Source organism: Botrytis cinerea, chromosome 1 (assembly GCF_000143535.2).
Source record: "Botrytis cinerea B05.10 chromosome 1, complete sequence".
Taxonomy (NCBI): Eukaryota; Fungi; Ascomycota; class Leotiomycetes; order Helotiales; family Sclerotiniaceae; genus Botrytis; species Botrytis cinerea.
In genome coordinates, this window is record NC_037310.1 from 3,102,882 (window position 1) to 3,127,077 (window position 24,196).

Here is a 24,196-nt window from a genome sequence, read left to right on the forward strand (position 1 = left end):
GAAGGAAAGAAGGAAAGAAAAAAAAGGAAATTAAATCAAACGAAAAGATAATAACATACTGACGTCTCTTTTCTGGAGTCTACTTTCTCCTCAGAGGAGAGGAAAGGATGGGAGAAGGGAGAGAATATGGCAGGAAATGAAATGTTATTAACAAAAAAGGGTTTGAACTGCTAGGACATTATGTTGTAACAAGGACGAATATCTCAATCTAGAACATCGAACATTTCGGTCTATGAAGGATCCTCGAAAGGCCTTCGACATTAACTTAAGATTGTGAATACCTCGAGTAGAAATGCTATCTACCTTTTCTTGGCATCTACGGTATATGTATATATCAATCCACCGGAATCGCATGAGTTTACCTAAACACCTTAAACGCCTCGCTATGCACCATTTCATATCCCATCCTGGTTCATCGTGATTCCTTCCCTTTGGCCAATTTTTTGTTCTCTATTGAAATTTTAAATATTGGAGTGCGCCGTCTTGCTGAAGCGCGTCATATCTGTTCCACCCTGTCGTCCTTGTATGGGTCCCATCAAGCTGCGTGGTTTGGAACAAGCAGTTATCCATTAGCACGCAATAGGGCTGTTGATCCGAATGAATACCGCGGCACCTAGAAAACTCTCCTCTTTCTTTCCTATCCCTATCTTATTTTCTTCGCTTTGAAGTAGTCTCTTAACTGCTCCACCCTCGTGACAAAGAACATCCTCTTCGCATCGCTCTTCCAGACCAACACTCCTACCTCTTCAGCATATTTTGCACATCCTTCGTATTCCTTCTGGGTCTCGAAATCCTTCATCAAAAATCCCGGTACGGCTTTCATTCTCTCGTTTTCTAATTGCCAAAGACGGATTTGATCAACGACTGTAGGTGGTAGTACAGGTCCTCCATGGGATGCGGAAGAAGCTTTGACGAGTTGAGGATGCGCATGAGTGGATAGGTAGGTAATTATTTGGTCGGATGTAATGCCATGAGCTATGGCGGTACGGATGGAATCGCGAGAAACGCGGCCACTAACCATGTTGGGATAGCGAGTGTTGAGTTTGGTGAAGAGTGAAAGAACAGCGATTTGAAGGGGTGAGTTTGTGTAAGCATATAGTCGGTAGTTGGTCTCGATTATTATGAAACCCTTTTGGCTGGCGGCGGATTTCGAGGCGGCATCAAATCCTGCAGCCACAGTGCGGAGTGCGCTGGCATCTGAGGTGAGAGTTGTGGCTAGACGTGTTGGAAAGAATTGAGTAGGGGCTGAAGGGGGAAGGTAAATTAGACCCAAGTCGATGAGATTGGCGAGCATCCCTTTTTGAGCCTCTGTGAGAGTCTTGGTACTGTATGCACGTCCGAGTTCGAGGGAGCCTAGCATGAAAAGAAAAGAAAGGACATCGACGGAATCCATCCCCATGCTTTCGGCATTTTCAATCCACAGAAGGAGCAACGTCCAGACTTGCGCATTGGCTTCTTGCAATAGAAATGAGAATCCAGCTTGAGTAATACCGATACCTCGACCTCTTGTAACCAGTTTTCCTGCATCAAGTAGTGCCTTTACTGAATTTGCAGGCCCATTTCCATCTTTTCCTGACCCGGATGTAACAGTGTTGACCATATAATGTAGAATCCCTTCCCATTGCATTCGAGCATGTGTATCCAAAAAATCAATATCAACATGTGGCGCAATATGATCCGACGAAGGAACTCCGAAAGATTGATGGTTTCCTCCACCTGTAAGTGCCAGCCGCAGAGAGGCTCCAAAATTCTTAGTCAAAGCTACAGTTTGAGGATCTTCTCGGCTCAGCGCAGTAATATCGACAATGTGCAGTCGCGATAGTAGGGAAAGGGCTTGATCTTTTTGCCTAGGAAACTTTAGCATGTGTCATTCATTCCAAGTCGGGGTACAGACTTCTTGCTCTTAGATTGTACCCATTGATCCAGAGCTATGAGGGGCAAGGGCTTGGGCATATAGAGAAGTGCCATCACGAAGGTTTTGGCAAGATGAGGCAGCATGCGCCTGAAAATGGCCAAAGAGGTAGAAGGTTGCTGATACAACCGCCTGAAAGTTGTACCTGGTAATCTCTCCAGGTACTCGAATGAAGCAAGAGTTGAGACAGACATATTGAAATGGTTATTGTCTATTGTCTATTGTCTATTGTCCGCAGAGATCATGAATTCGTCATTGCTGGTAGGAAATTCAGGAAGTGCTACAGCCTTGCAAGTAATGAGTAGCCTGGTGGTGGAGAATTTTGAGCTTGGACCGTATCTTTGTCTTCTCCAGCAAACGGATTACGGTGAAGCACTACTATTATTGACCACCTACCTAGCTAGATGGATGAATGTGGGCGACTTGCACTCTCACACTGCACGATAACATTCTTGTTCAATTCCCAAACTCCAAGCTCAAACTCCAAGCGTTCCGTCAGCCTCTGAATGAATACACACGCCCTGCAGTCTGCGGGGTCAAACCCATGTAACAAGAGGTTAAGGAGGAGGGGCACTAGAAGTGCTTGAACCGAATATGCTTCTTTCGTTTCTTCTCTCCTTGGCTTTCAGCTTGATATCAATTAGAACACACTCGCACCATCTACCAAAACCTCTCACACACTGTCTCTTGCTGGCATCGACCTCTAGCACTTGTGAGCGGGTCTCTCACGTGATCATATGGCTTCGAGATTGGGTTTGCATAAGCATCCTTGACTTATCATCATGGCCGTTGCTAGGTTGCTGACACTTCAGGAAATACTGAAGATAAGTTAACCACGCATCCTTCGGAAAGTTTAAGAAGGAAAGGGCTCAACAATATGTTTTCTGTCTCTGCACTTAAGAGGTGTAGAAGATTACTTCTCAAATTTCAAGCTACCCCTAGGCCTATCCTTAATACCACTTGTCAAAACAAAACTCATCTTCAGGCTCTTGTCAGACAAGCTTCCACGAAATTCTCCTCTTCATTCTTGCCTCGGGCACGATTTGAAATAGGTTATTATAGTTACCTGCTTGTCTACATGCTATGCCTCACACTTGCGTCTGAAACGATAGATTGGATTCTAGTTGATCCCCTCACATCCGCATATTATAAGAGTGTTACCCACAAATCAAAAGATTCATCGACATCGTATCAGTATGGAATTTTGCGCAAAGGGTACATTCGATTATTTAGTATCAAACCTGGAGTCGGGGACGATTCAATTGAAATGGAAATGAAACATGTCAAGTTTATCCCGTGGGCAATTTACAGGGATTTCCTTCCGCTCTACCCAAATGTGCCTAAGTATGAAGCTCTATCATATGCGTGGGGCGAAACTGATGAGAATGATGCCGTGTATGTTATCTTTCTGGTCTTTTTTATCATTTTGTTTATCATTTATATTTCCTAGTGGTGTATTCATCTACTCGGAGTTGGCATGGTATCATTCATTAATACTTCCTGGAAATTGACAAAAGGTGTAATCATGACCAAATTCTCAAATAATGAATACCACAAAACAATAAGATTGAATGGCCAACCATTCAGTATCACACCTAACCTTTACTCCGCACTTCTCGTCCTTCGTGATAACCCCAAGCCCCCCTCATTGTGGATTGATGCCATCTGCCTCGATCAGAACGATCCATTTGAAAAAGATAAGCAACTAAGCATCATGCATCTAATCTACATGAATACTACTCGTGTACCTGTCTGGCTTGGTGAAGACGACAAGTCAGTCGATCTACCTGCTGCAGCCAAAATTATCTCTCACTTCAGGATGAAAAACAGAGAATTCCCAAGAAAGGTCCAGTCAATATATGAAAAGGAATCTTCAGCTGATTTCCAAATGTAGCTGCAGGAGTGGGCGGGCCGCGACTGGCATACTGGGCCGGGGTACGCCTCTGGCTGGAAAGCAGTGCAGAATATACTCGCTCGGCCATACTTCATATGATCGTGAATAATACAAGAAATAGTGTTGTCTTCCAATCGAAGAATTCTTGTAGGGCACCACGATGTAACGAATATTCTCGATCTTGTTCTCATCATCCAAAACCTTCCCCAAACCGAGAATCGAATTCCTCCCCAGTATCTCGATGAACCGGTCGTCATACTACGTATATACCAGCTAAGTTTGGCCATACAGAAATACCGGACTGCTTTGAAGTCAATGCATACCATTCCTGGTACCAATCTCGAGTTCAAGCTTGCAAAACAGAATGGTCTCAATTTAGGGGAACGTGGAGTAGAAAATGGCCAACACAACGGCTTCCACAATTCAATCACAGGCATTCGTTGAGGAAGTTTTGTACCGATACTACACGATATATCCTAAGAGAAGATAGAGACTTAGGAGCTCTGAGAATGATTAATACGCATGCAAAGCCCACAAAAGACAAAGATTGGCGGTCTTGGGTCCCGGGTTTCTCATCTCCATTGCCTGGACCAGGTGAGCCAGGCAGTATGGAATGGAAGTTAGAGTCTTCAACATTTCCTCAGAGCATGAATAAACTCTTTCTTGATAGGGGTAGATTGGTAGTGTATGAACATGTTCTTGGTGAGGTTGAAGGGCTGGTTGGAATAATACAAAGAAAGAGAGAGTGCTCTGATAAGCCGAGTGACGGACAGAGTGAGCTGAAGAAGGAAACTTTGAGGTTAAGTCAATACAGAGATAGGTTTGGGGTTTTCCCATTGGCGGTTTCGAGAGACAGTGAGGGACAGTACGTATTTAGTGGAACGAGTGTGAGGAAGGGAGACTTGGTAGTTGTAGTTGGTAGAGGAAGAGAACCTTAATCTTGCGAAGGCAGGGACACGGCGAGAAACTAGGAGGCGGTAGCGGGAAGGAGAATACTGAGACGACTTTGTATCAATTAGTAGCAACGGCGACTATACCGGATATTGGAAAAATCCTGAAGAAGCTTGTTTTGGGTGATATAAAATGGGATTTTAAGAAAATGATTATAAGGTGAGGCAGGTCAGTTTCATGGATTGCTCCATATGGCGCTTCTCAAGACTAGACTATCGAGTTTCAAGATACAATGGACGACATGTTCACAACAGACTTATTGCATGCGAGCTTTATATTTTGCACGTATCTCTCCATCCGGCTCAGAGCTGATCGGATTCGAAATACATAACTAGGCAGCGGAGTCGTGAGAAACAGGACTAGAACTTCTACAGCTACAAACACTACGCAGAACCACGGCCACAATCGCACATCTTTCAACATACCATATATATCAGAATCAAGAGTCATGATGAAAGTTCAAACTGATTTCAGCCGAACATGAATTATTATTAGTAAAAGAGCAAAATCGCACGTTTTTAAGATATAGAACTACTTAATTATGTTGATTGACTCTACGATTAACAAAAACCCGTAGACTACATAGTCATCTGCAAGTCTATCTTAGGATTACTTCATGCCTACCTCATATGTTCGTTACTGGCCGATGAGGCCCCAGTAACTTTAAACGGCGGCCTTACTGTGGCCTGATAACTAGACAAGGGTATTAACATTCCCTGCTCAGCCAATCGCGGTGTCCTTATACAGAATTACCGACATTTATGTAACTACATACAACACACTCTATATCGACAATCTATCAAGCTTCACCATACTATTACTTCTACAACATGGCTGCTCTAAGATTTGTGAGATCAGTGAGTTACCGACAGGCCACCAACATATCTCGACGCTAACATCATTACCTTCACCCAATAGGTTCTGAAGTCTTTTCAAGAATCATCAGGACTTGAGCCGAGGTACTGTTTTCCATGTGTTCTGGGTGTCATTTTGTAAAATACAGCGCCGATCTGTCGTCGCAAGTGTTTAGTCGGCTTTTCTTTTGAGCGTGAGGCTCTCAGAGAGTATCTGAAATCAATCTGGTCATTCTAAATTGCCGTTCATTGGCCCCTGGGGCTTCTTGGGTCATGTAACAGCGAGGTAGTACCTCCTCTGCGCTAGATCAATCTGGAGCATTTTTCACTGCTATTATGGCAGCAATTGTTTTTACAAAAATATCGACTGACATTTGACTATAGACTCTTTGGTGAAAATGTAGGAAGAGCGTCTGCTGTGTATTTTACTGCGAATTATTTCCATTGACTTTGAAAAGCTTCGGGTCACAGGAGCCGAGCCAGGACGTGTAAACTTTGAGCTCGATATCAAGAAGGAGCATACAGTAAGGAATCTTTCCAGATCTTATATGGGCAACTTGTTCAACAGTCTTTTCTTAGAATCGTTTGAATATTATTCATGGAGGCACAATTGCCAGTATGGTAGACCTAGGTGGCTCACTGGCTGTTGCCTCGAGAGGTCTTTATGCCACGGGCGTTTCTACTGATTTGAATGGTAAAATTTGTGCGACCTAATTGTAGTTTCATGTATCTAACCTAACTGAAGTTACATACCTTAGCTCCGGCGGTAAGGTTGGAGATGTGCTGAAAGCGGTGGTGACTTGCGATAAATGTAAGTATTGTCTCATCTTTTTTTTTCTGGATATTGTTTCTCTAACAAAATAATAGTTGGAAAGACCTTGGCGTATACTTCCATTCAGTTTACGAATAGCAAGGGCGAAGTAGCAGCACGTGGAAGCCACACAAAGTCAGTCTTTACCTCCAGTCTTTCAGGTTTACAAGCTAAATAGGTTCATGATAGATATGTTGCGCTCGCGTGGAAAGAACCCAAAAACATAGTTGAGGAACTGTCACCTCGTCCTTAAAATGCCCACGTGCTTCAGCCTTGTGTGTACGACGTGACCCATCAATCCTAGCGTTCAAGACCATCTCGGGGTCATGTCTAAGCAATTTTGGCAAATGTTGTCCACAGGCAGAATATATCTGACTTTGACCCGAGCATTCGGTTCCAAAAAAAAATGGTTTAGATCACTAGATATAGTAGGACATCGGGTATTTGTATATAACAATGGCTTTTTCCAGCTTCTCGGTGTATGCAGTTCTTTGATAGATAATTCGTTGTTCCTGCTAAGTTGTTTGGTTGCTAAGTGAATTTACTGTGATCGATTGGCCAATAGCAGATCAATCAAGTCTGATTTCTCGTGTGTGCCATTTATTTTTAACCCCGCGACAATGTTGAGTGCCAAGCCAAGCCTTGGAACAAGTCGGCGGGTTCTTCATGGGTCATGAGGATTGGGACAAGAATTAAGTTACACTACGTGTGGTCTGATCAATAGTTGAATAAAGAATGTTTCTTGAAGCGTGCTCGAAATAGCCCATTCACTTGTGTCACATATATTGTGATATTCATAGACTACTATACGTAGCCCGCGTTTCTGTTGCAGGATTCAACAGTGGCTTAAGCCACAACGGTGTGTCTTCGGCGTTCGAAAAAGCAGGTAGTGACTAGAAGAGAGTCTGAATGAAGCAATTAGTTTGTTTGACTAATGATTGTCTGATTTGCTATAGGCTCGATCTGGAAAACATAACGTAGGCGTTCAATGCTTCGAGTCGTCCTACCCATGACTTCAAGAATTGAACCTTTCGAAGTAAATTTGCTATACGACTCGCATAAGATGCATCGTATACTTATAGGTAGTTCTCGTGTTTTTGTAAAGGTGGGCATGCCAAGCGGGTACCGCAAGGCTATGGGGATTTATTAATCCTTCGACGGATGATTTACCCCAGATTCTCCTCAAGGGGCCTATGAATGTTTTTGAATCTCTCGGGGTATGGGTGAATGCAGATAGATCATGCACCTCGCCTTGAATAGTTTCACAACTAGAGCGAATCAATCCTGCTCACACTTTATATGTGGCGTCTCTCAACGAATTAGCGATTTTTCTAGGAGCATGGGTCTCGCATTCACCAAATTACTCCAACTACAAACTTAAGAATTGGATACAGCACGTGTGTAAAAGGAGATTATTTGGTGAATAAGGCAGTGGATCGATTAATGAAAACTTATTACTTGCTACCCCGCCGTAGGTAACTCGGTTCATTGCTACTTAATATTTCAACTGTCTAGTTTCAACGATTCAACTCACAGCAACCTAAACATACCTTCTCAAGTTTGACATCCTTTGCAACCTCATACCTTCAGAACTAATATCATCGAGGAGTCGTTCACTCGATCATAATGTGGTACACTACTAATGTCTACGTTATTTGCGCCTTCGCCGCAATAGGTAAGTAATTCTCCCCGCAGCCAATGCAACAACGAGTAACACATATAGGCGGTGGCCTTTTCGGCTTCGATATCTCGAGTATGTCTGGGGTTCTTGGAACTCAAGCATATGTCAGATACTTCCACAATCCTCAATCTTACGGCCAAGGTGGAATAACCTGTGCCATGCCCGCTGGATCTCTTATTGGCGCTTTAGCTTCCTCTTTCATTGCCGATAGATGGTCTAGACGAGCTAGCATTCAAATCGCGTCTATTTTTTGGATCGTTGGCGCAATGTAAGTTCTGACCTCCAATAATTCGTACAAAACTCATGCTTTCTATAGTATTCAGTGTGCTTCAATCAATGTAGCTATGCTGGTTGTCGGCCGAGTCATTGCCGGTATCTGTGTTGGCATTGCTTCCGCGATCTGTCCTGTCTATCAATCAGAGATTGCTCCAAAGGAAATTAGAGGCCGAGTTGTCTCTCTTCAACAATGGGCTATTACATGGGGTATCCTTATTCAGTACTTCATCCAATACGGTGCTTCAACAATTGGAGGTGGTGCGGACAATCCAGTAAGTACGATTTAATTATTGTAGGAGCTAGTACACTAATCAATATTTTTCCACAGGACCAACCCACTTCTGCTTTCCGAATCCCCTGGGGTGTACAAATTGTCCCAGCAGTTATCTTGTTCTTCGGTATGTTCTTCTTGCCACGATCCCCTAGATGGTTGGCCTCCAAAGATAGATGGGAGGAAGCCATCAAGGTTATTGCAGACCTCCATGGTGGCGGTGATGTAAACCACCCAAAGGTTCTCGCAGAATATCAAGAAATTGAGGAGGCGCTCCGATTCGAACGTGAAGAAGCTATCAGCTCTTACAAGCAACTTGTGGCCCCACGTATGATCAAGCGTGTTGTCCTGGGAATGTCCATTCAGATGTGGTCTCAACTTTGTGGCATGAATATCATGATGTACTATGTTGTTTGTAAGTGTTCTTTCTCGGCTGTGGTAGGGTATATCACTAATGGTTCTTTTAGACATCATGCAAGGTGCAAATATTGCTAACCCACTTATTACTGCCTCGATTCAATACATCCTCAATGTGTTGTTGACTTTACCCGCTATCGTCTATCTTGATCGTTTCGGACGTCGTCCAGCCATGCTCATCGGTTCTTTCCTCATGATGACTTTCCTGTTCATTGCTGGTGGGCTTCAAGCAGGCTACGGTGAACCAAACAACACATCGAAGACTCAAACTGAACAGAACAAAAATCTGACCTGGGTTGTTCACGACAAGAAGGGTGTATCATCTGCCATTGTCGCTATGACATATCTATTTGTTTGTGCATTTGCAACAACCTGGGGACCTTCATCGTGGACCTACCCAGCCGAAATCTTCCCAAACAAGATTCGTGCGAAGGCTGTTTCTCTCGCAACTTCGGCAAATTGGTTCTGGAACTGTGTTCTTGCTTTTGCTGTCCCACCATTGTTGAAGAATATCAACTGGAAGATGTACATGATCTTCGCCACGTTCAACGCACTTGCTTTCATCCACATTTTCCTTACAGCTCCCGAGACTAAAGGCAAGACACTCGAGGAGATGGATGAAGTTTTTAATAGGTATGTTCTCTCTGTTTTTCAATGCGGTTTTTACTTCCACTTCTTTTCAAAATGTTTCTTGAACAGTAATACTGACACTTGAATTGCAATACAGTGGTCTCCATCCATGGCAGAAACTTCCCAAGGGTTCCAGATTAGACAAATTAGCGGCGGATATAGAAGCAGGTGCAGTCAAGGTCGCAGCCCCGGTCGGTGGTGTTGGTGGCGTCCCTGGTGAGAAGCGCACCCATCATAACGACGGTGTGGTTGCTCCCGAAAACGCTCATCATCGTGATGGTATCACCGATGTACGACAAGTTGAACATCATGGTCTTCATGATGAGAAGGAAGCGGTTGGTCGTGAACGTGGCACAGTGGTCTAATCGTGTGGTTATTCTTCGCGATACATGCGTTGATGGATACATCTCATTCTTCTCTTTGAACACATAGTGAAGGGTCATTGATAATTAGTAATACAATCTTCTATAAGAAGATGTTTTGTTCTTGAGCCAGGTCTAACACCTTGGCCAAGATTTATGGGCTGTAGTAAGATTCTGGGGGTAAATCTAGCGCGAAATCGACCAATTTATTGGTTTCCGGTTGACTATCCTGCACACAAGAATTGCAAATGTGATCATACAAATTCATAGATGATCCAAAGCTTTTGATCTATTGGATAGTGATTTGCATTATTGTGCGATGGCTATATAAAGTTTTCCGGTTCAGTTTGTGTAAAGGGATAGTGTTCGTCATGTGACACGAGAGCTTAAAAAAAATCGTCAACGTCATGGCTATTTAGCTTCGATCCGACCTGTCTCATTCAGATAGCTACAACCATGGAGAGTGTTAAAAGCTGTAAACCATCGATTAAGCGCATGGCGTATTCAATTCATTCCGTAGACGCGAAATAGGTAAGCTTCCAATGAATGTGTGTGTATCTTTTCGATGTAGGCAATCAATTTTCCTTTCAACTATCGTTTCTTAATTTCTGAACCTCGATATTGGATGTTTACTTCCCTCTCATTTCACTTGCGATCCGGCAGATATCTTAAACAACTGTCGCCTCACAGTGCTAGCATTGGCAGTGCACGCAAAATTTCCCCCTTTCTTCAGAGCAATTTTCAATTCAGAGGCCTAAAAATGGCACCCAAACGAAAGAGATCAACAGCTGCGGCGGCTCCCGTACCTGATGGCGCTTCAACTGCAATTCTTTCTTCGACTCAATCTACTTCCGTTAAACCACCTGCCAGACCCTCGCGGCAGTCTTCACGCAGGGGCAAACCTGACACTAATCCTGAGCACAATGCGGATATTGTAGATAGCAAGACAGCCCTTCGTGCAAGCCCAGATGCTGACGAGCCTGGGGAGTCCTTCGATCTCAAGAAAATCGAGGTTCCCATAACTGCCGCAAAGGAAAATGGTGTAACTAGTCCTGTCAAGAATGAGGAAAACGATTCGCCTCTATCAGATATTGGTGATGATGTTCCAGTACCCACGCCTGCTAAGAAACAGAAAAAGGCCCCGACGAAAAGCTCAATTGCTGCAAAGAAAGGGTCGGATGAGATAAAAGCATTTGTAGCAGAACAGGCAGCTAAAAAGACTGCGGAGAAAAAAATCAAAAAGGAGGATGACGAAGACGAATGGGATAAGAGGCTGGATCCTGACGGAGACGAAGAAGGGCAGGCAGAGGATGCTGATGCTATAAAGTTGGAGGCGAGAAGACCGCCCCCTATTAATAGTGACTATCTACCTCTGCCATGGAAAGGAAGATTAGGATATGTAAGTTTTCCTGTCGCAACCCTATGTTCGAGATGCTGATTTTAAAATTTAGGCATGTCTGAATACCTACCTCAGATGCTCCGATCCTCCTGTTTTTACATCCCGAACCTGTCGTATGGCTTCTATTGTCGAGCATCGACATCCTTTGAAAGACCCTTCACAGCCTGAGCATGCAACCAAGAATCGACCAGATAAATCGAAGCCAGCTTCTATCGAGCGAGGACAAAGATACGTCGAAGAATTATGCCTAGCAAACATTCGAGACCTACCAAAAATGCTACGATGGAATGATAAATATGGTATTAAATTCATGAGACTAAGTTCAGAAATGTTTCCATTCGCTAGTCATGCCGAGCATGGCTATAGCCTTGCCCCCTTTGCTAGCGAGGCTCTTGCAGAGGTGGGGAAAGTGGTAGCTGAATTGGGTCATCGAGTTAGCTCACATCCTGGACAAGTAAGTTAAGTTCGATTCATCTCGAAAGTTAAAAGCTAACAAATTGTTTGCAGTTCACCCAGTTAGGTTCCCCCCGCCCAGAGGTTATTGCAAATGCATTTCGAGACCTTGAGTATCATGATGAAATGTTCCGACTCTTGAAATTGCCAGCCCAAATCGACAGAGACGCAGTCTTAATCTTACACATGGGAGGTACATTTGGTGACAAAGCTGCCACGCTCGATCGCTTCCGTGAAAATTACGCGAAGCTTTCACCTTCCATTAAACAACGACTTGTCTTGGAAAACGATGATGTATCATGGACTGTCCACGATCTCCTTCCAGTCTGTGAAGAGCTCAACATTCCTCTGTGTCTCGATTTTCACCACCATAACATAATGTTCGATTCTAGTCAAATTCGTGAAGGTACCAAGGACATCATGGAGCTCTTTCCTAGAATCAAAGCTGGATGGACGAAGAAAGGTATCACACAGAAAATGCATTACAGCGAGCAGACTCCTCAAGCCGTTACAGGTCGTCAAAGACGAAAACATAATCCTAGACCTGCAACACTTCCACCCTGCGCAAATGATATGGACTTGATGATTGAAGCAAAAGACAAAGAGCAAGCTGTGTTTGAACTCATGAGGACATTCAAATTACCGGGATATGAAAAATTCAATGACATTGTTCCTTACGAAAGAGATGATGACAATCGCGTCTTACCTAAGAAGCCTAAGAAGAAGAAGACCAAGAAGCAGATCGCAGATGAGATTGAAGAATTTGGTCATGAGGTCGAAGAAGAAGAGGAATTAAGCAAAGAGATAATACCAGAAGAAGAAGTTGGCATGGGAGGAAAAGATAATCGTGTATATTGGCCAGTAGGAATGGAAGAATGGTTGCGACCAAAGAAGCGAGAAATTAAGAAGAAAAACTCTGAAGGATCCAAAGAGGAAGATGAGATGTTTAAGAACCCTACGCCCGCAAATTTCGAGGCGAGGAAGAAGATTACCGAGATGAAAAAGATGCCTTTTGATGAAGGGGTCAAGGAAAGATTAGCGAAGGCAGAGTGTCTGAATGATGTGTACGAAGTGGTAGAATTGGTCAAAAATACGCAATCCAAAGTAGATGAGAAATCAGGAGCTAATGGGTCTGCGGCGGGGCCCGGTTCATCTAAAAAGAGTACGCCTGCTAAGAAGAAGCCAGCACCAGCGCCAGCGAAGAAGAGAAATGCGAAGAAGGTACAGACACCTAGTGCTAGTGTCTCGAATGAAGATGAGGACGAGGATGATGATTTGAGTATGCCTGATTTATCGGCTGATGATGAATTGGCGAAACCAACCACGAAAGCTAAGCCGGCTAGACAAAGTGGAAGAGCTGCGGCAAAGAAGAAGAGTTATGTTGAGGTTGATGGGGATGAGGAGTAGTATGCGTGTATGTGTGTAATTGTAGATCTCAGAGTTCGGATGTAATTGTTTATCATGTTATGTCCATGTTGTATATTATTAAACTTAAACCAAAATATCCAAGTATGTGGTTCTTGAATTCATGCTTCCAACAAAGTTTATCCCTCTTTATCATTATGAGTGTAGATTCTACGATGTCAAGCTCTTACTACTTTCTGAATATGTGAAGAGACGACTGGAAATTAGAAAATACCCGGTCCTATAGCATTTCTATCGCGACTATCACTAGTCTATTAATAAGTACATTCTTTTTTCTATTGAATTTATGCAAATGCCCCCTCTTGACACCTTTTGACAGTACTAGAGATGTCCTTATAATTTTATCGATGTCATCTAACGTTCCGAGTCGACATCCTCCACTGGTACCAATATATATTCATGCCATAAATGATATCGATTGCCAATCACCGAAGGTGGCATATGAAAAAGTTCATACTACACACACATAGAACGGGCACCGGGAACCTGAGTGGTATCGAGATCGGTTCTTCTGAGAATCTTGATATTGACCTCGAGGGAAATTGCTGCATACATGCAAGGGAACTTCGCTGGTAAGTTGGAGAGGGATTCGATCTATATTGCTGGGCTCACCGTACTTGAATATTCGTGTGAGAATCTCATATGGAAATTGTTGACATTGAGGGTGGATTATTTTGATAAAAAGATTGTGTAGAGGAAGGTGAGTGGCAGGGTTAAGAATTATAATTAGCTTCATGAGGGTTTTGAATCGAGGGAGGTTGAAGGATAGGTCAAATTTGTAATAAACCCTTTTGTATGCTGTGTCTATTCACTTGTTGTATACATCTTGGGTTAGAGTTCCTGTGGTTTGGTGAGGAGATAGATACGTTTTGGCAATGCGGGTGTGAATACCTAGGTAATATTTTGTTTTTTTGTTCTTGAACAAAGGTACAGAAGTCGTGCAATCTAGATATCAGTCAGTAACACTAATAACACTCCCCCTTCCCCCTTTGGCCTCACGGACACTCTGGTGGTTTAAATGGAAGTCCTAATAAGTATTGTAGATGATGTCCCCAAAATGTAATGAAAAAAGTAAGTCAATCCAGCTACCCCGCTCCATTCAAAGGTATGTAGATCTCCACCAGTTCCATGTACTTGAATTTGGTGGGGGATATTCACTTGGTGTAGATCTCCAAGTGACATTGTTCATCACAACAAATGATTGTAGTAAATCAGAGCGTCCGCCTCAAGATCTCTTTATATGAACCTTTCTGCACCCTAACGACTCCAAGTCATCAAACGTTCGTGGGTGCTCTAGAGCTCTTGACATGGTGTGGGAAAGCAACGCGCGTGGTCAACGGATTATACTAGCGGTTTGGTAGATAGTAGAGATACATATGTCTACTACGGGGGGAGGGGGGTTTTCCATTGATACCAGTACCCAAGGTTTTAAGGATTTTGGTTGTTGTTCAAAATGAGCACTGTTGTTCCAATTGTCAATTTTCAAGAGATAGTACATGCATAGTTGACGACAATGATACGATCGATAGCAGAAACACCCTTCACGTTCGGCGATATTATCGATGATCAAAACAAATGCTAGCTGCAGAGCTTCCTGTTCATCGTTTCAATGGTTTGGAAGATACAGCAACTTAGAGGACAGGATGAGCGGAACTTGTGTCAATCTGGTCACCAACCTTTTCGTCCGTAATTTCAAGCACTCGCAAAATAGCATTCCACTAAGAAGCTTAGTGATCCGTCACTTATCCATTCCAGTATCCGACGATACTACGAAATATATAAAAAGGTGCTCTCATGGTAGGATTATCACCTACTACATTTGCCAAAAAGAGAAAATCGCTCGCGAGAATTGCAAAAAGAATGAACAGAGGGGGATTCGAACCCCCGCGGGCTAAGCCCATGAGAATGCTAATTGATTTTACATCAACTAAGCTGTTGAGCTTGAGTCACACGCCATAACCACTCGGCCATCTGTCCTAGATGCTTGTTATGATGAAGCACGAGTATTACAGTCCATGTTGCAAAGGATTTGACTGTTGTGATGAGCGAATAGCGAAGCTCTGTTGAGAAAAACTTTTGAGGGAAAAAAAAAAGGTGCCGGGAACATCCACAAATGGGTGGATGTTCCCTGGCGGGGCTTTCCGCGCTAGAGGAAAGATGATGGATACTTTAAGGGCTCCAAGAGTAGGAAGAACTTGACAGGAGATGCTCGAACTTTATAGTGGAGCTTGGGAGCAAAAGATTGCAAAAAGAAAGTTCTAATGAAGGGAATTGAGCCCAACGGGGGGGTCGAACCCCCAACCTTGTGATTAAGAGTCACACGCTCTACCGATTGAGCTAGCCGGGCAGGCTATGATAGATGTTTGTTGAAGATACGATTGTAATATCAAAACTTATAGCTAGACATGATGGATCAGAAAAGTCTTTGCAGAGTTTTTGGGGATAAGCGAGGGGTTGTTGGTGGTAGGAGCACAGACCAAAACTTTGAGGACTTTATTACTCGCGTGCATATCACTTCTCTCAATACTCATATTGAATCTAAAATAGTATTTGAATAAGTGTAGCATCATTTCAGCGGGTTTGACTTTTCGATTGAAACTCACTATAGATAGTCATGAGATGAAATGACACCAAGTCTCGAAGTTAAAAAACGATGACACTTTAATGCTTCAAGAAAGAACATGTTTGGTCTTTCATAGAAGCTTAAATATGTTATGTACCCCTCACAACGCTAGAGACAACGATGTGCGCAAGGACAAAACCACCGCCGCGTGTAATGAAATCATTTTGCCACAAACAAAAATGCAAAAACATACATACAACAGTAGGGATTCGCTGGTGGTCACCCACCCAACTACTAATCTACCGATCTGAGGCTTGTGTATGGCAGAGCGGACGGGATGCCCAATTCTCCTCAGTCTATGGTCGTATGTACCAGTCGATGAATAAATGATGGTTATATACCCTTCAGAGTTTGAGGCTCAACACATTACAGAAGAATGTTTCGTTTGCTGTTATTCCTTTCGTATGTATGGTGGTATTGTGGTCTTGTAGGATTATTTCCGTTCCTCGTATGCTGCCTGCAATGCTACATGGCATAATCCCTTAGTTACATTCGATAAATATGGCTCTCGTATCTGCTGGAATTAACCAAGGAATCTAATGTTCAAGCTTAGCCAGGTTGGTTGTAGGAATGGTAGATTTGATAATATAAATCGTGTTCAGTTACCTCAGTACCCTGCCTGTCTTTATGAATTGGCCGTTGAAAACGAACGGCATCTCGAAAATTCCGTTCTTAAACATACATGAGTCTAACTTTCAGCCACATTATTTTGCCGCCGTTCTTCCACGGAGATTCTGGAATGCACGGGGAAATCAAATAGTTTTACTGTCTTGAACATCTTACCATTTTCAGATGAACTCTTGTAGGATGCTTACACGATCTGTTGATGCTGCTCAAATGAATTCTATCCGTCGTCAAAGGATAATCTGAAGCCTTATGCAAAACATTCTCAGTTATGTCGTACTCTTACGAACATGCTTTCTGAGTTCATTAATCTACCCCACTATTTCTACTTTGGTAAGGAAATTGGCTCGTCTAGACTTTGATGTATCCTAGTTTTGAGAATCTCGTGGATTCCCGCGGGACCCTTTCTCAATATGATGATATGATGATCGTTGCTACACGAGGAAGATCAGACAAGTCCAGTATCACCATTGAATTTTTGTGGAAGTGCCGAGTCAGACTATCATCAGATGCTCCGGGGAAGGTGGACAGAAACATCTCAAGTAACTCCCGATGTTAGAGATTTGATGTGATGACAAAAAGAAAAGGCGTTGAGAAAATTGAATTGACTGTTTTTGTTCATCGTATCATTCCTTCATCGTCATTCTCGAGGAATACTCTATAGAAAAAAAAATCCAAGTTTCTATTTTCAAATCATCCGGCGATGGATGGATGGTTATGGCTGTGTACTTGTAATAATCATCAAATCTTGCTCTACTTTCCATCTTGGTCTGTTTTCTGAATCATAACCAACCAAGCTTCGTAAGTCCCTCTTAAAGTACTATTCTTGTTACAGACTAAGGAGCGCAAGCGAGAAAAGACAACTTAATGGAGAACTCCAAGGTCTCCATCTTCAACACTTAACCAATCAATTCAATAAATCCACGAAACGGTACCTGAGTGTGGACATCTTTCCAGAAAGCGTCTCGTCCAATAACTACAAAGAACTGTCGGAATTGCCCAAAGCAAGTAGTAACAGTGGCTCAGTCAATCTTTACCCCTGAGCTAGGGCTTGTCAGTTTCGGCGTGGTCCCCAAGCTTTTTAACTCCTGCTTGGTCCATCTTACCCACGGCCCCACTAGAACTTCTCAATCCTTGGCGAACCCCTGGTGATTCCAGACTCTGAGTCCCGAGCAAGTAATCTTTTTTTCTTTTTCAACATCAAGTTCCAATGGCTCATCCCCTGTTCAAAAAGATATCCCGATAACCGTGTCGATTCTGATTCTAATGTCTTCATACCACGCACACTTGTTCATCTCTTTGCTTTGTCGTTTTGTAATGTGACAAGCTTTTCCGGTTTCCTACCAGTGATATTCAGATTTCTCCTTCATACAATCGTTTGTCCCACTCATATCTATAATTCACGCATTTTATACACTCCAAAAGCATTATCGTATGCACCAACCTTCATTATATCTCTCTCTACCTATACACCTACTCTCTTTCACCCAACCCTCAACATTCACACTGTTATACAACGGCTAGCTTCTGCAGCTTTGACCATACTTCCATTCTTTCCAGGTAGACCCTAGGCCATATTATCACTATACAGCTTTTCCACATACTCTTCTAAGTCGAGGCCCCAAACCTTCGACACCTAATCATAGAAACCGCTCATCATACAATTGGAGCATCCTTCAATTACAAATTTACAATAGAACATACATCGACATTGAATAGAGAGTCATTCTAAGTTTTCTGAGTTTTGGGATTTCCGACGTTTTACAGAGGCGGTCTTCCGCGTGCCAATACACACCGTCGCCATGATGTTACGGCCAATTTCAACCCTCTCTACTCTTTCCCTAGTCTTAATAGGAACTCTGCCGGGCAGAGTTCTCGCAGGCCAAACTCTCACGACAACAGGTTTTACATCATGTTTGGCCGATTCGGATATCTCAGTCCAGAAGATGGCTGTCACGTACGACAATACCGCGAAAACAGTCACCTTCGATGTGGCCGGATCAAGCACCAAATCTCAAAACGTTACTGCTGAGATCAATGTCACTGCGTATGGAATCTCAGTTTATTCAAACTCCTTCAATCCCTGTGATTCGACCACATTTGTAGAACAATTATGTCCGAGTAAGTTTCATCCCCTTTTCAGCAAGTCGGAAGAATTATTAGAACTGATGCTCTGATTGAAGTCCCTGTGGGAACCTTTGCTGCCTCTGGAACACAAGCAATTCCAGACCAATATGCCTCGATGATTCCCGCCATTGCTTTCTCGGTACCCGATATTTCCGCCATAGCTACAATCGAACTCAAGGACTTGAACACCGCAGTAGAGGTTGCTTGCGTTCAAGCAGATGTCACCAATGGTAAAACTACTGCTGTGGCTGCTGTATCTTATGTTGCCGCAGCTGTAGCTGGAGCTGCCGCTGTTGTGGGTGGAGTTTCTGCACTCGGTGCTGCAGCCAGTGGAGCAGGCGGAGGAGCGGCTGCCTCCAGCCCTTCGTTCACGGAATGTGTGACATGGTTTCAGGGTATGGCTATGAATGGAATGATGTCCGTCAACTATCCTCCGGTCTATCGTCAATTCACCAAGAACTTTGGATTCAGTACTGGCCTTATTCCTTGGACCGCCATGCAACAATCGATTGACAGTTTCCGAGCTGCTACTGGAGGTAATTTGACGGCTGACAGTGTTACCTATTTGAAGAATGCTACGTTGGTATTTTCCGATGGATCAACTCAGACTCCCAAACGATCATTACTATATGCTCGAGATGTTGTGACGTCAATCAACGGAACGGATGATGCTAGTGAAACCACCACTACGGCAGCAATCATCGAAGAAAAGGTAGCGGGAATCAAGGCCTACGTTGAAGAACTCTCAGTTCCACAAGCCAACACTTTCATGACAGTTCTTCTTATTGTTGCTTGTGTTATCGCCGCCATTGTCGTCGCAGTCCTTGCTTTCAAAGTCCTCCTCGAGACCTGGGCCCTCTTCGCATCTTTCCCAAAGAGTCTTACCGGATTCCGAAAACATTACTGGCAAACTATGGCTCGTCTCACTGTTCAATTGATTCTTGCTCTCTACGGTGTATGGGTTCTTTACTGTATTTTCCAATTCACCAATGGCGATTCATGGGCTGCTAAAACACTTGCTGCTGTCACATTGACGATTTTCACTGCTGTCCTTGTATTCTTCGCTTACAAAATTTCCTCGGCAGCAAAGAAGCTTAAGGAGAGAGACGGAGACGTGTCAGGCTTATATGAGAAGAAGGACAATTGGCTTAAATACAGTATGTTCTACGAGAACTATAAAAAGGATTTCTGGTGGCTGTTCGTCCCAGCTATCATCTACATGTTCGCCAAAGGATGCGTGTTAGCAGCAGCCGATGGACATGGTCTCACTCAAACCGTTGCTCAACTCATCATTGAATGTCTCAGTAAGTAATCCCGTGCAATGTCCCAAGACTCTTCTCTAATACTTCTACCAGTGCTCTCACTTCTCCTCTGGAGTCGTCCGTATGAGAGAAAATCCGCCAACGTGATTAACATGTTCGTCCAAGCCGTCCGTGTTCTCTCTGTCATTTGTATCCTCGTTTTTGTCGAAGAGCTTGGTATCGCCGAAACCACCCAAACAGTTACCGGTGTCGTTCTCATTGCCATTCAATCAGTTCTCACTGGTACCCTCGCCATCCTCATTGGTGTCAATGCCGTCATCTCAATCATCAAACAAAACCCCCATAGAAAGCGTCGTAAGGAAGCTGGTAAGTCTCTTTCCTCCCATCCAAACTCCTCAAAACTAACCTTTCCTCAAGAAAAACTCAACCGCGACCTCGATAACCTCACTCCTCTCGATGCCCGCAACTCTCTCCTCATGGACTCTAAATCTAGCATTCACTCCTATGAGGCCGATCCAAAACACCCATATTTACACTCTACTCACGAGTCGCATGACCCTTCAGGTTTCATGAATGAGCCCGCGAACCCATATTCGCGCAGCCAAGAAAATCTCGTCGATGGCGCAGCGCCAGTAGCTGGAGCTGGGCATCAGAGTCGTCAGCCTACCGTACCAAATATGAACGTAGGAGGTGGAAATTCCGGGGGCGGTGCTTATAGGGGAATGGCTTATTAGATCTTTGTTTCATCCACATATAGTAAGGAAGAGAGGAAGAAAAAGAGGGAATGACAGGTGTCTTCACACAGAAGTGAAGCACAATAGCATCCCATCCCATCTCATTGACCAATTGGCTTGCTAGCGAGCCGATGGACGAGAAAAAAGAGATGGGTATATCATTAGTATCATATACAAGATAACGATTTCCTTGCGTCACTTAGCGGTACAAAATTCTCTATTTATTGCATAGGGTTCTCTTTGTACAGGTACGGGAGGGAAACAGAGGGACGTTGGATATATGTGTGGAGTGGGATGTGTGGTTTATTTGAGTTTGTTTCATGCATATATGGCACATACCCTATTTCCTTTTATTCATTCATCTTTCCTTGACTCTTTTCTTTTATAGTTCAGTTTTAGTGGGTGATACTAGCATTTATTCAATGAGAGATATTATTATATGTTATCTATGTATATGTAGTCCTCTGTGAGCTCTGTGAGTTGAATAGTGGGAGCTATGGATTTGTAATTGAATTTATTTACATTCTGAAACCTTAATACTGGAATCTTTCTAAAGGGAATCTGGATCACATCTACGTGAGTATCTGATGTTTGTCGATCGTATATTGTTATCTAGAATAAGTCATATCTACTTCATGTTGATCTTCGAGTCTTAAAGCAGGACATCTTTCTTCACCGCAACGAACTTCCTTCAGGGTAGCCACCGGATCAAGAGCTTGGCCCCTACATAGTCTTGTAGAAAAAAATATTACGTCCACCGCATAGAATTACATGAATACCGCTCCAAATAAACATCAACACATCAATCAATCCGGTCAATCGACATGGCATAAGATTGACATTGTCTCAAAATCATAGCCCTATCTCGCAGATATTTCGGAGAATTGCGAGAGCGTAAAGTTAGCGACCTAATGATTCAATAAGTAATCGTCATTGTGATTCACCGAATGAAGAGGATAACGTAAAAAGAGAAGATTGAATTTGCTTCTTGTCCATTTGCAGCAGTATCTGAAGAATGATAGGTGTGTGTATGTGTATGACTAACGGAAGAACGATGGTATCCTGGTAGGTCTCATTGTGCAATAACGATTGCTAGGTCGACCTAGTTATATAAATGTCGCAGAGATTAGACTGTGGTTACATCGAGCCTGAAGAAATGATTGTTCTTTGCCTTCCTAATTAGGTTGCACTTGTCTGTCGAATATGGATCTTGCACATAAATAAACATCGAGTGTGTCTAATTTGGATCCCAATCCTCTTCGTAACCGGAAGACCTCAAAGGTCCTTGAACAAGGCCCCATAGGTCGATGGCCTTGACTCGTATCTAGGCCATAATAGTCTTTTGAAGTACAATGCTCGGGAAAAGATTCCGTCAGTCGAGTAACGGTGCTATAATGATAATACAACTGTTTAATTTTACATGACGAATGTGTCCAACGAAATGATTACCCAATAACTTTGATGGTAACACAACAACGGTATTAAGATTAGCATGACGACAAAAAGTCGCACTTTGCCTACAGTTGTAGAAAGAAGTGCATGAACAGCGTGTCGCCGAGACTATCGAAATTCAGAATAAGGTTGGCACGTTACCTCCAAAATATCGATAGGGCAACACTACTGGCCACCATTCGTGGGAAACAACATGGTGCAAGCTTGCAAAACTCAAAGATAACCCCAAATTCAAGACATGAGATCACTAATCCACGTGATGAGTGTGATGTTTGCAGATGGGCGAGCTGCATGAGGGCAGATCACTAGAATAGATCTTCAGTACTATGATCAGAAAAATGATGTATTCTGAACGAATGAATCATGGACTACCGGCACTTTCGATAAGTCATTTCGGCACATCGCCAAAGCTTAGACCCAATCATATGTTGGACATTGTCTCCAACATCTCTTACTGGCCTGGCCGCGCGCTTCTAGGGAGAGATAAGAAACCGATACCTTCGCATCCTATTGATGGAGTTGATGATAAATAAAGTTACAATGAAAGCGCTTACATGAATGAAGTCTATTGTTTGAGTTATCAATATTTGACCGTGGCCACCCCGCCGAATGATTAGGCTTCGTTTTCTCTTTTTAATATTTTGACATCACTCCTGCTTGAGTTTCGTTTAGAACTGAAAGCGATTTAGCGAAGGTGAAGGGGAAGATTGAATTGAAAAATAGGAAACTTCCTGTGTGACAACTCAAAGAAGTGCTGTGCAAAGAAATCGCATCGACTTTATTAGCAGCAAGCCCATCAACTGAGTCAACTCGTATTTTTGGGCTAAACTCTCCAAAAAGAATGCTTGTGCGTGGAGCGCTTCTGGCACCAACCAATTATTTTTCATGGCACAGCACCTAGACAGCCACTTCCGTGATTGCTACAACATCAGAGAAGGGAGTATGGCTTGTCCCGGATTCCAATCAATTGACTCCTCGTTCAAACCGGTGTGATTATTTTTTGAAGTACATGTACATATACCCTTGTTGTCGGTCGACGATTCGACATATTGACATGTCGTTGAAACAAATCATTCCCGTATTTCAGTCTGAGCGTATTGCTGCAGGCAAAAAGTGGATGAACTCGCCAATGAAAAGAAGATGAAATGTGCTTGGAACTTCTGATATGGGACCAAGAAATCAATGTGATAATAATGTACCCCAAATATTTGCTCGCCCTCTTCGTCGCTCGGTCAATCAATGGATGGATGGATGGTATGAGAGTTTGGCTCAATGAATCTGTAGCCTTTTGGTACTGTGATTACAGGGTCCAATAAAGGCCACGAGGCTGGCTCAATGAATCTGTTGGGCTTTCTTCTCTCTTTTATCTCCTTTCATCAATCGCATATCGCACGGGTGACTCGAAAAGTCGTAAGCTCTGTTCATAACCTCACCATCTCCATCTGCATACACAGAGTAGAAAATCATTTCTCCCACGTCGGATAAGAAAGAAGAACTTTATCCATGGAGAACATTCTAGTTGGATCCCGGGGGACGGACGTTTTAATTTATTGATTGCTTGTCGATGGATAGTCATACCCGGACTGTCCAATATAGGAGTACGAGAACCAATGTTTTGATAAAGTAATGAAGTCAATGCGAAGATAGAAATGACGATGCTATTCAGAAGGACATATAAATACATTGTGACTTAGATTAAATCATTACCGGCTGAGCTAGCTAAGCTGGCTGAGTAACAAGCAGTTGTCTAATAAGCATCCAAAAGTTTGCAAACCGATTCTAAATTCCAAGTGAGCAGCGAGCACATGGAAGTAGTTTGGGGGTGGCTAGGGGGGGAAAGAATTGGATATCGGACAGCACGAAACACCCTTGAATACTTGGCGGGCTAAGAGAAATGCAGAGTGGAGTTCGAACGCTCAAAATGTTCATGCAGGGTGGGAGGTCTCAAACCAAAATAGCCCCTTATTCGAATTAGCTGCATGAAACTAAACCGATCACAGATTAGCAGAGAGATTTGCTACTGCCCAATCTGATTAAA

The 24,196-nt window shown here is 43.2% G+C and overlaps 5 protein-coding genes across 5 annotated transcripts; 4 read left to right on the plus strand and 1 right to left on the minus strand.

The window, feature by feature from the left end:
- Nucleotides 1-127: 127 nt before the first annotated feature.
- Bctfb2 lies at nt 128-2,240 on the minus strand. The gene is made up of 2 exons (XM_024690795.1): nt 1,895-2,240; nt 128-1,847 (listed from the first exon to the last, which is right to left on the minus strand). The coding sequence occupies exons 1-2, from the start codon at nt 2,104-2,106 to the stop codon at nt 644-646; spliced, it is 1,416 nt and encodes a 471-aa protein (XP_024546564.1). The 5' UTR covers nt 2,107-2,240; the 3' UTR covers nt 128-643.
- Nucleotides 2,241-5,548: 3,308 nt separating this feature from the next.
- BCIN_01g08940 (hypothetical protein) lies at nt 5,549-6,983 on the plus strand. Its single transcript, XM_024690796.1, has 8 exons — nt 5,549-5,614; nt 5,676-5,716; nt 5,996-6,011; nt 6,070-6,135; nt 6,191-6,305; nt 6,357-6,422; nt 6,479-6,557; nt 6,612-6,983. The coding sequence occupies exons 1-8, from the start codon at nt 5,588-5,590 to the stop codon at nt 6,673-6,675; spliced, it is 474 nt and encodes a 157-aa protein (XP_024546565.1). The 5' UTR covers nt 5,549-5,587; the 3' UTR covers nt 6,676-6,983.
- A 913-nt stretch (nt 6,984-7,896) lies between these two features.
- On the plus strand, nt 7,897-10,320 carry BCIN_01g08950 (hypothetical protein). The gene is made up of 6 exons (XM_024690797.1): nt 7,897-8,097; nt 8,146-8,371; nt 8,420-8,651; nt 8,708-9,065; nt 9,118-9,700; nt 9,795-10,320. The coding sequence occupies exons 1-6, from the start codon at nt 8,049-8,051 to the stop codon at nt 10,060-10,062; spliced, it is 1,716 nt and encodes a 571-aa protein (XP_024546566.1). The 5' UTR covers nt 7,897-8,048; the 3' UTR covers nt 10,063-10,320.
- Nucleotides 10,321-10,482: 162 nt separating this feature from the next.
- Nucleotides 10,483-13,448, plus strand: BCIN_01g08960 (hypothetical protein). The gene is made up of 3 exons (XM_024690798.1): nt 10,483-11,458; nt 11,511-11,912; nt 11,966-13,448. The coding sequence occupies exons 1-3, from the start codon at nt 10,685-10,687 to the stop codon at nt 13,316-13,318; spliced, it is 2,529 nt and encodes an 842-aa protein (XP_024546567.1). The 5' UTR covers nt 10,483-10,684; the 3' UTR covers nt 13,319-13,448.
- A 4,311-nt stretch (nt 13,449-17,759) lies between these two features.
- Nucleotides 17,760-21,277, plus strand: BCIN_01g08970 (hypothetical protein). Its single transcript, XM_001553470.2, has 4 exons — nt 17,760-18,704; nt 18,767-20,014; nt 20,066-20,338; nt 20,390-21,277. Exons 1-4 carry the CDS (start codon nt 18,386-18,388, stop codon nt 20,704-20,706), a joined length of 2,157 nt encoding a protein of 718 aa, XP_001553520.2. The 5' UTR covers nt 17,760-18,385; the 3' UTR covers nt 20,707-21,277.
- The last annotated feature ends 2,919 nt before the right edge of the window (nt 21,278-24,196 follow it).

Excerpts from the sequence above, each read along its gene's own strand:
- BCIN_01g08940 (XM_024690796.1), top strand. The coding sequence starts at position 5,588 with ATGGCTGCTCTAAGATTTGTGAGATCA. Across the intron at positions 5,615-5,675 it reads CTCTAAGATTTGTGAGATCA|GTTCTGAAGTCTTTTCAAGA; the intron begins GTGAGTTACCGA and ends TTCACCCAATAG. Across the intron at positions 6,423-6,478 it reads GGTGGTGACTTGCGATAAAT|TTGGAAAGACCTTGGCGTAT; the intron begins GTAAGTATTGTC and ends ACAAAATAATAG.
- BCIN_01g08950 (XM_024690797.1), top strand. The coding sequence starts at position 8,049 with ATGTGGTACACTACTAATGTCTACGTTATTTGCGCCTTCGCCGCAATA. Across the intron at positions 8,372-8,419 it reads TTTTGGATCGTTGGCGCAAT|TATTCAGTGTGCTTCAATCA; the intron begins GTAAGTTCTGAC and ends TGCTTTCTATAG. Across the intron at positions 9,066-9,117 it reads CATGATGTACTATGTTGTTT|ACATCATGCAAGGTGCAAAT; the intron begins GTAAGTGTTCTT and ends TGGTTCTTTTAG.
- BCIN_01g08970 (XM_001553470.2), top strand. The coding sequence starts at position 18,386 with ATGATGTTACGGCCAATTTCAACCCTCTCTACTCTTTCCCTAGTCTTA. Across the intron at positions 20,015-20,065 it reads ACTCATCATTGAATGTCTCA|TGCTCTCACTTCTCCTCTGG; the intron begins GTAAGTAATCCC and ends TACTTCTACCAG. Across the intron at positions 20,339-20,389 it reads AAAGCGTCGTAAGGAAGCTG|AAAAACTCAACCGCGACCTC; the intron begins GTAAGTCTCTTT and ends CCTTTCCTCAAG.
- BCIN_01g08960 (XM_024690798.1), top strand. The coding sequence starts at position 10,685 with ATGTTTACTTCCCTCTCATTTCACTTGCGATCCGGCAGATATCTTAAA. Across the intron at positions 11,459-11,510 it reads GGAAAGGAAGATTAGGATAT|GCATGTCTGAATACCTACCT; the intron begins GTAAGTTTTCCT and ends TTTAAAATTTAG. Across the intron at positions 11,913-11,965 it reads TTAGCTCACATCCTGGACAA|TTCACCCAGTTAGGTTCCCC; the intron begins GTAAGTTAAGTT and ends AATTGTTTGCAG.
- Bctfb2 (XM_024690795.1), bottom strand. The coding sequence starts at position 2,106 with ATGTCTGTCTCAACTCTTGCTTCATTCGAGTACCTGGAGAGATTACCA. Across the intron at positions 1,848-1,894 it reads GTACAATCTAAGAGCAAGAA|GCAAAAAGATCAAGCCCTTT; the intron begins GTCTGTACCCCG and ends AAAGTTTCCTAG.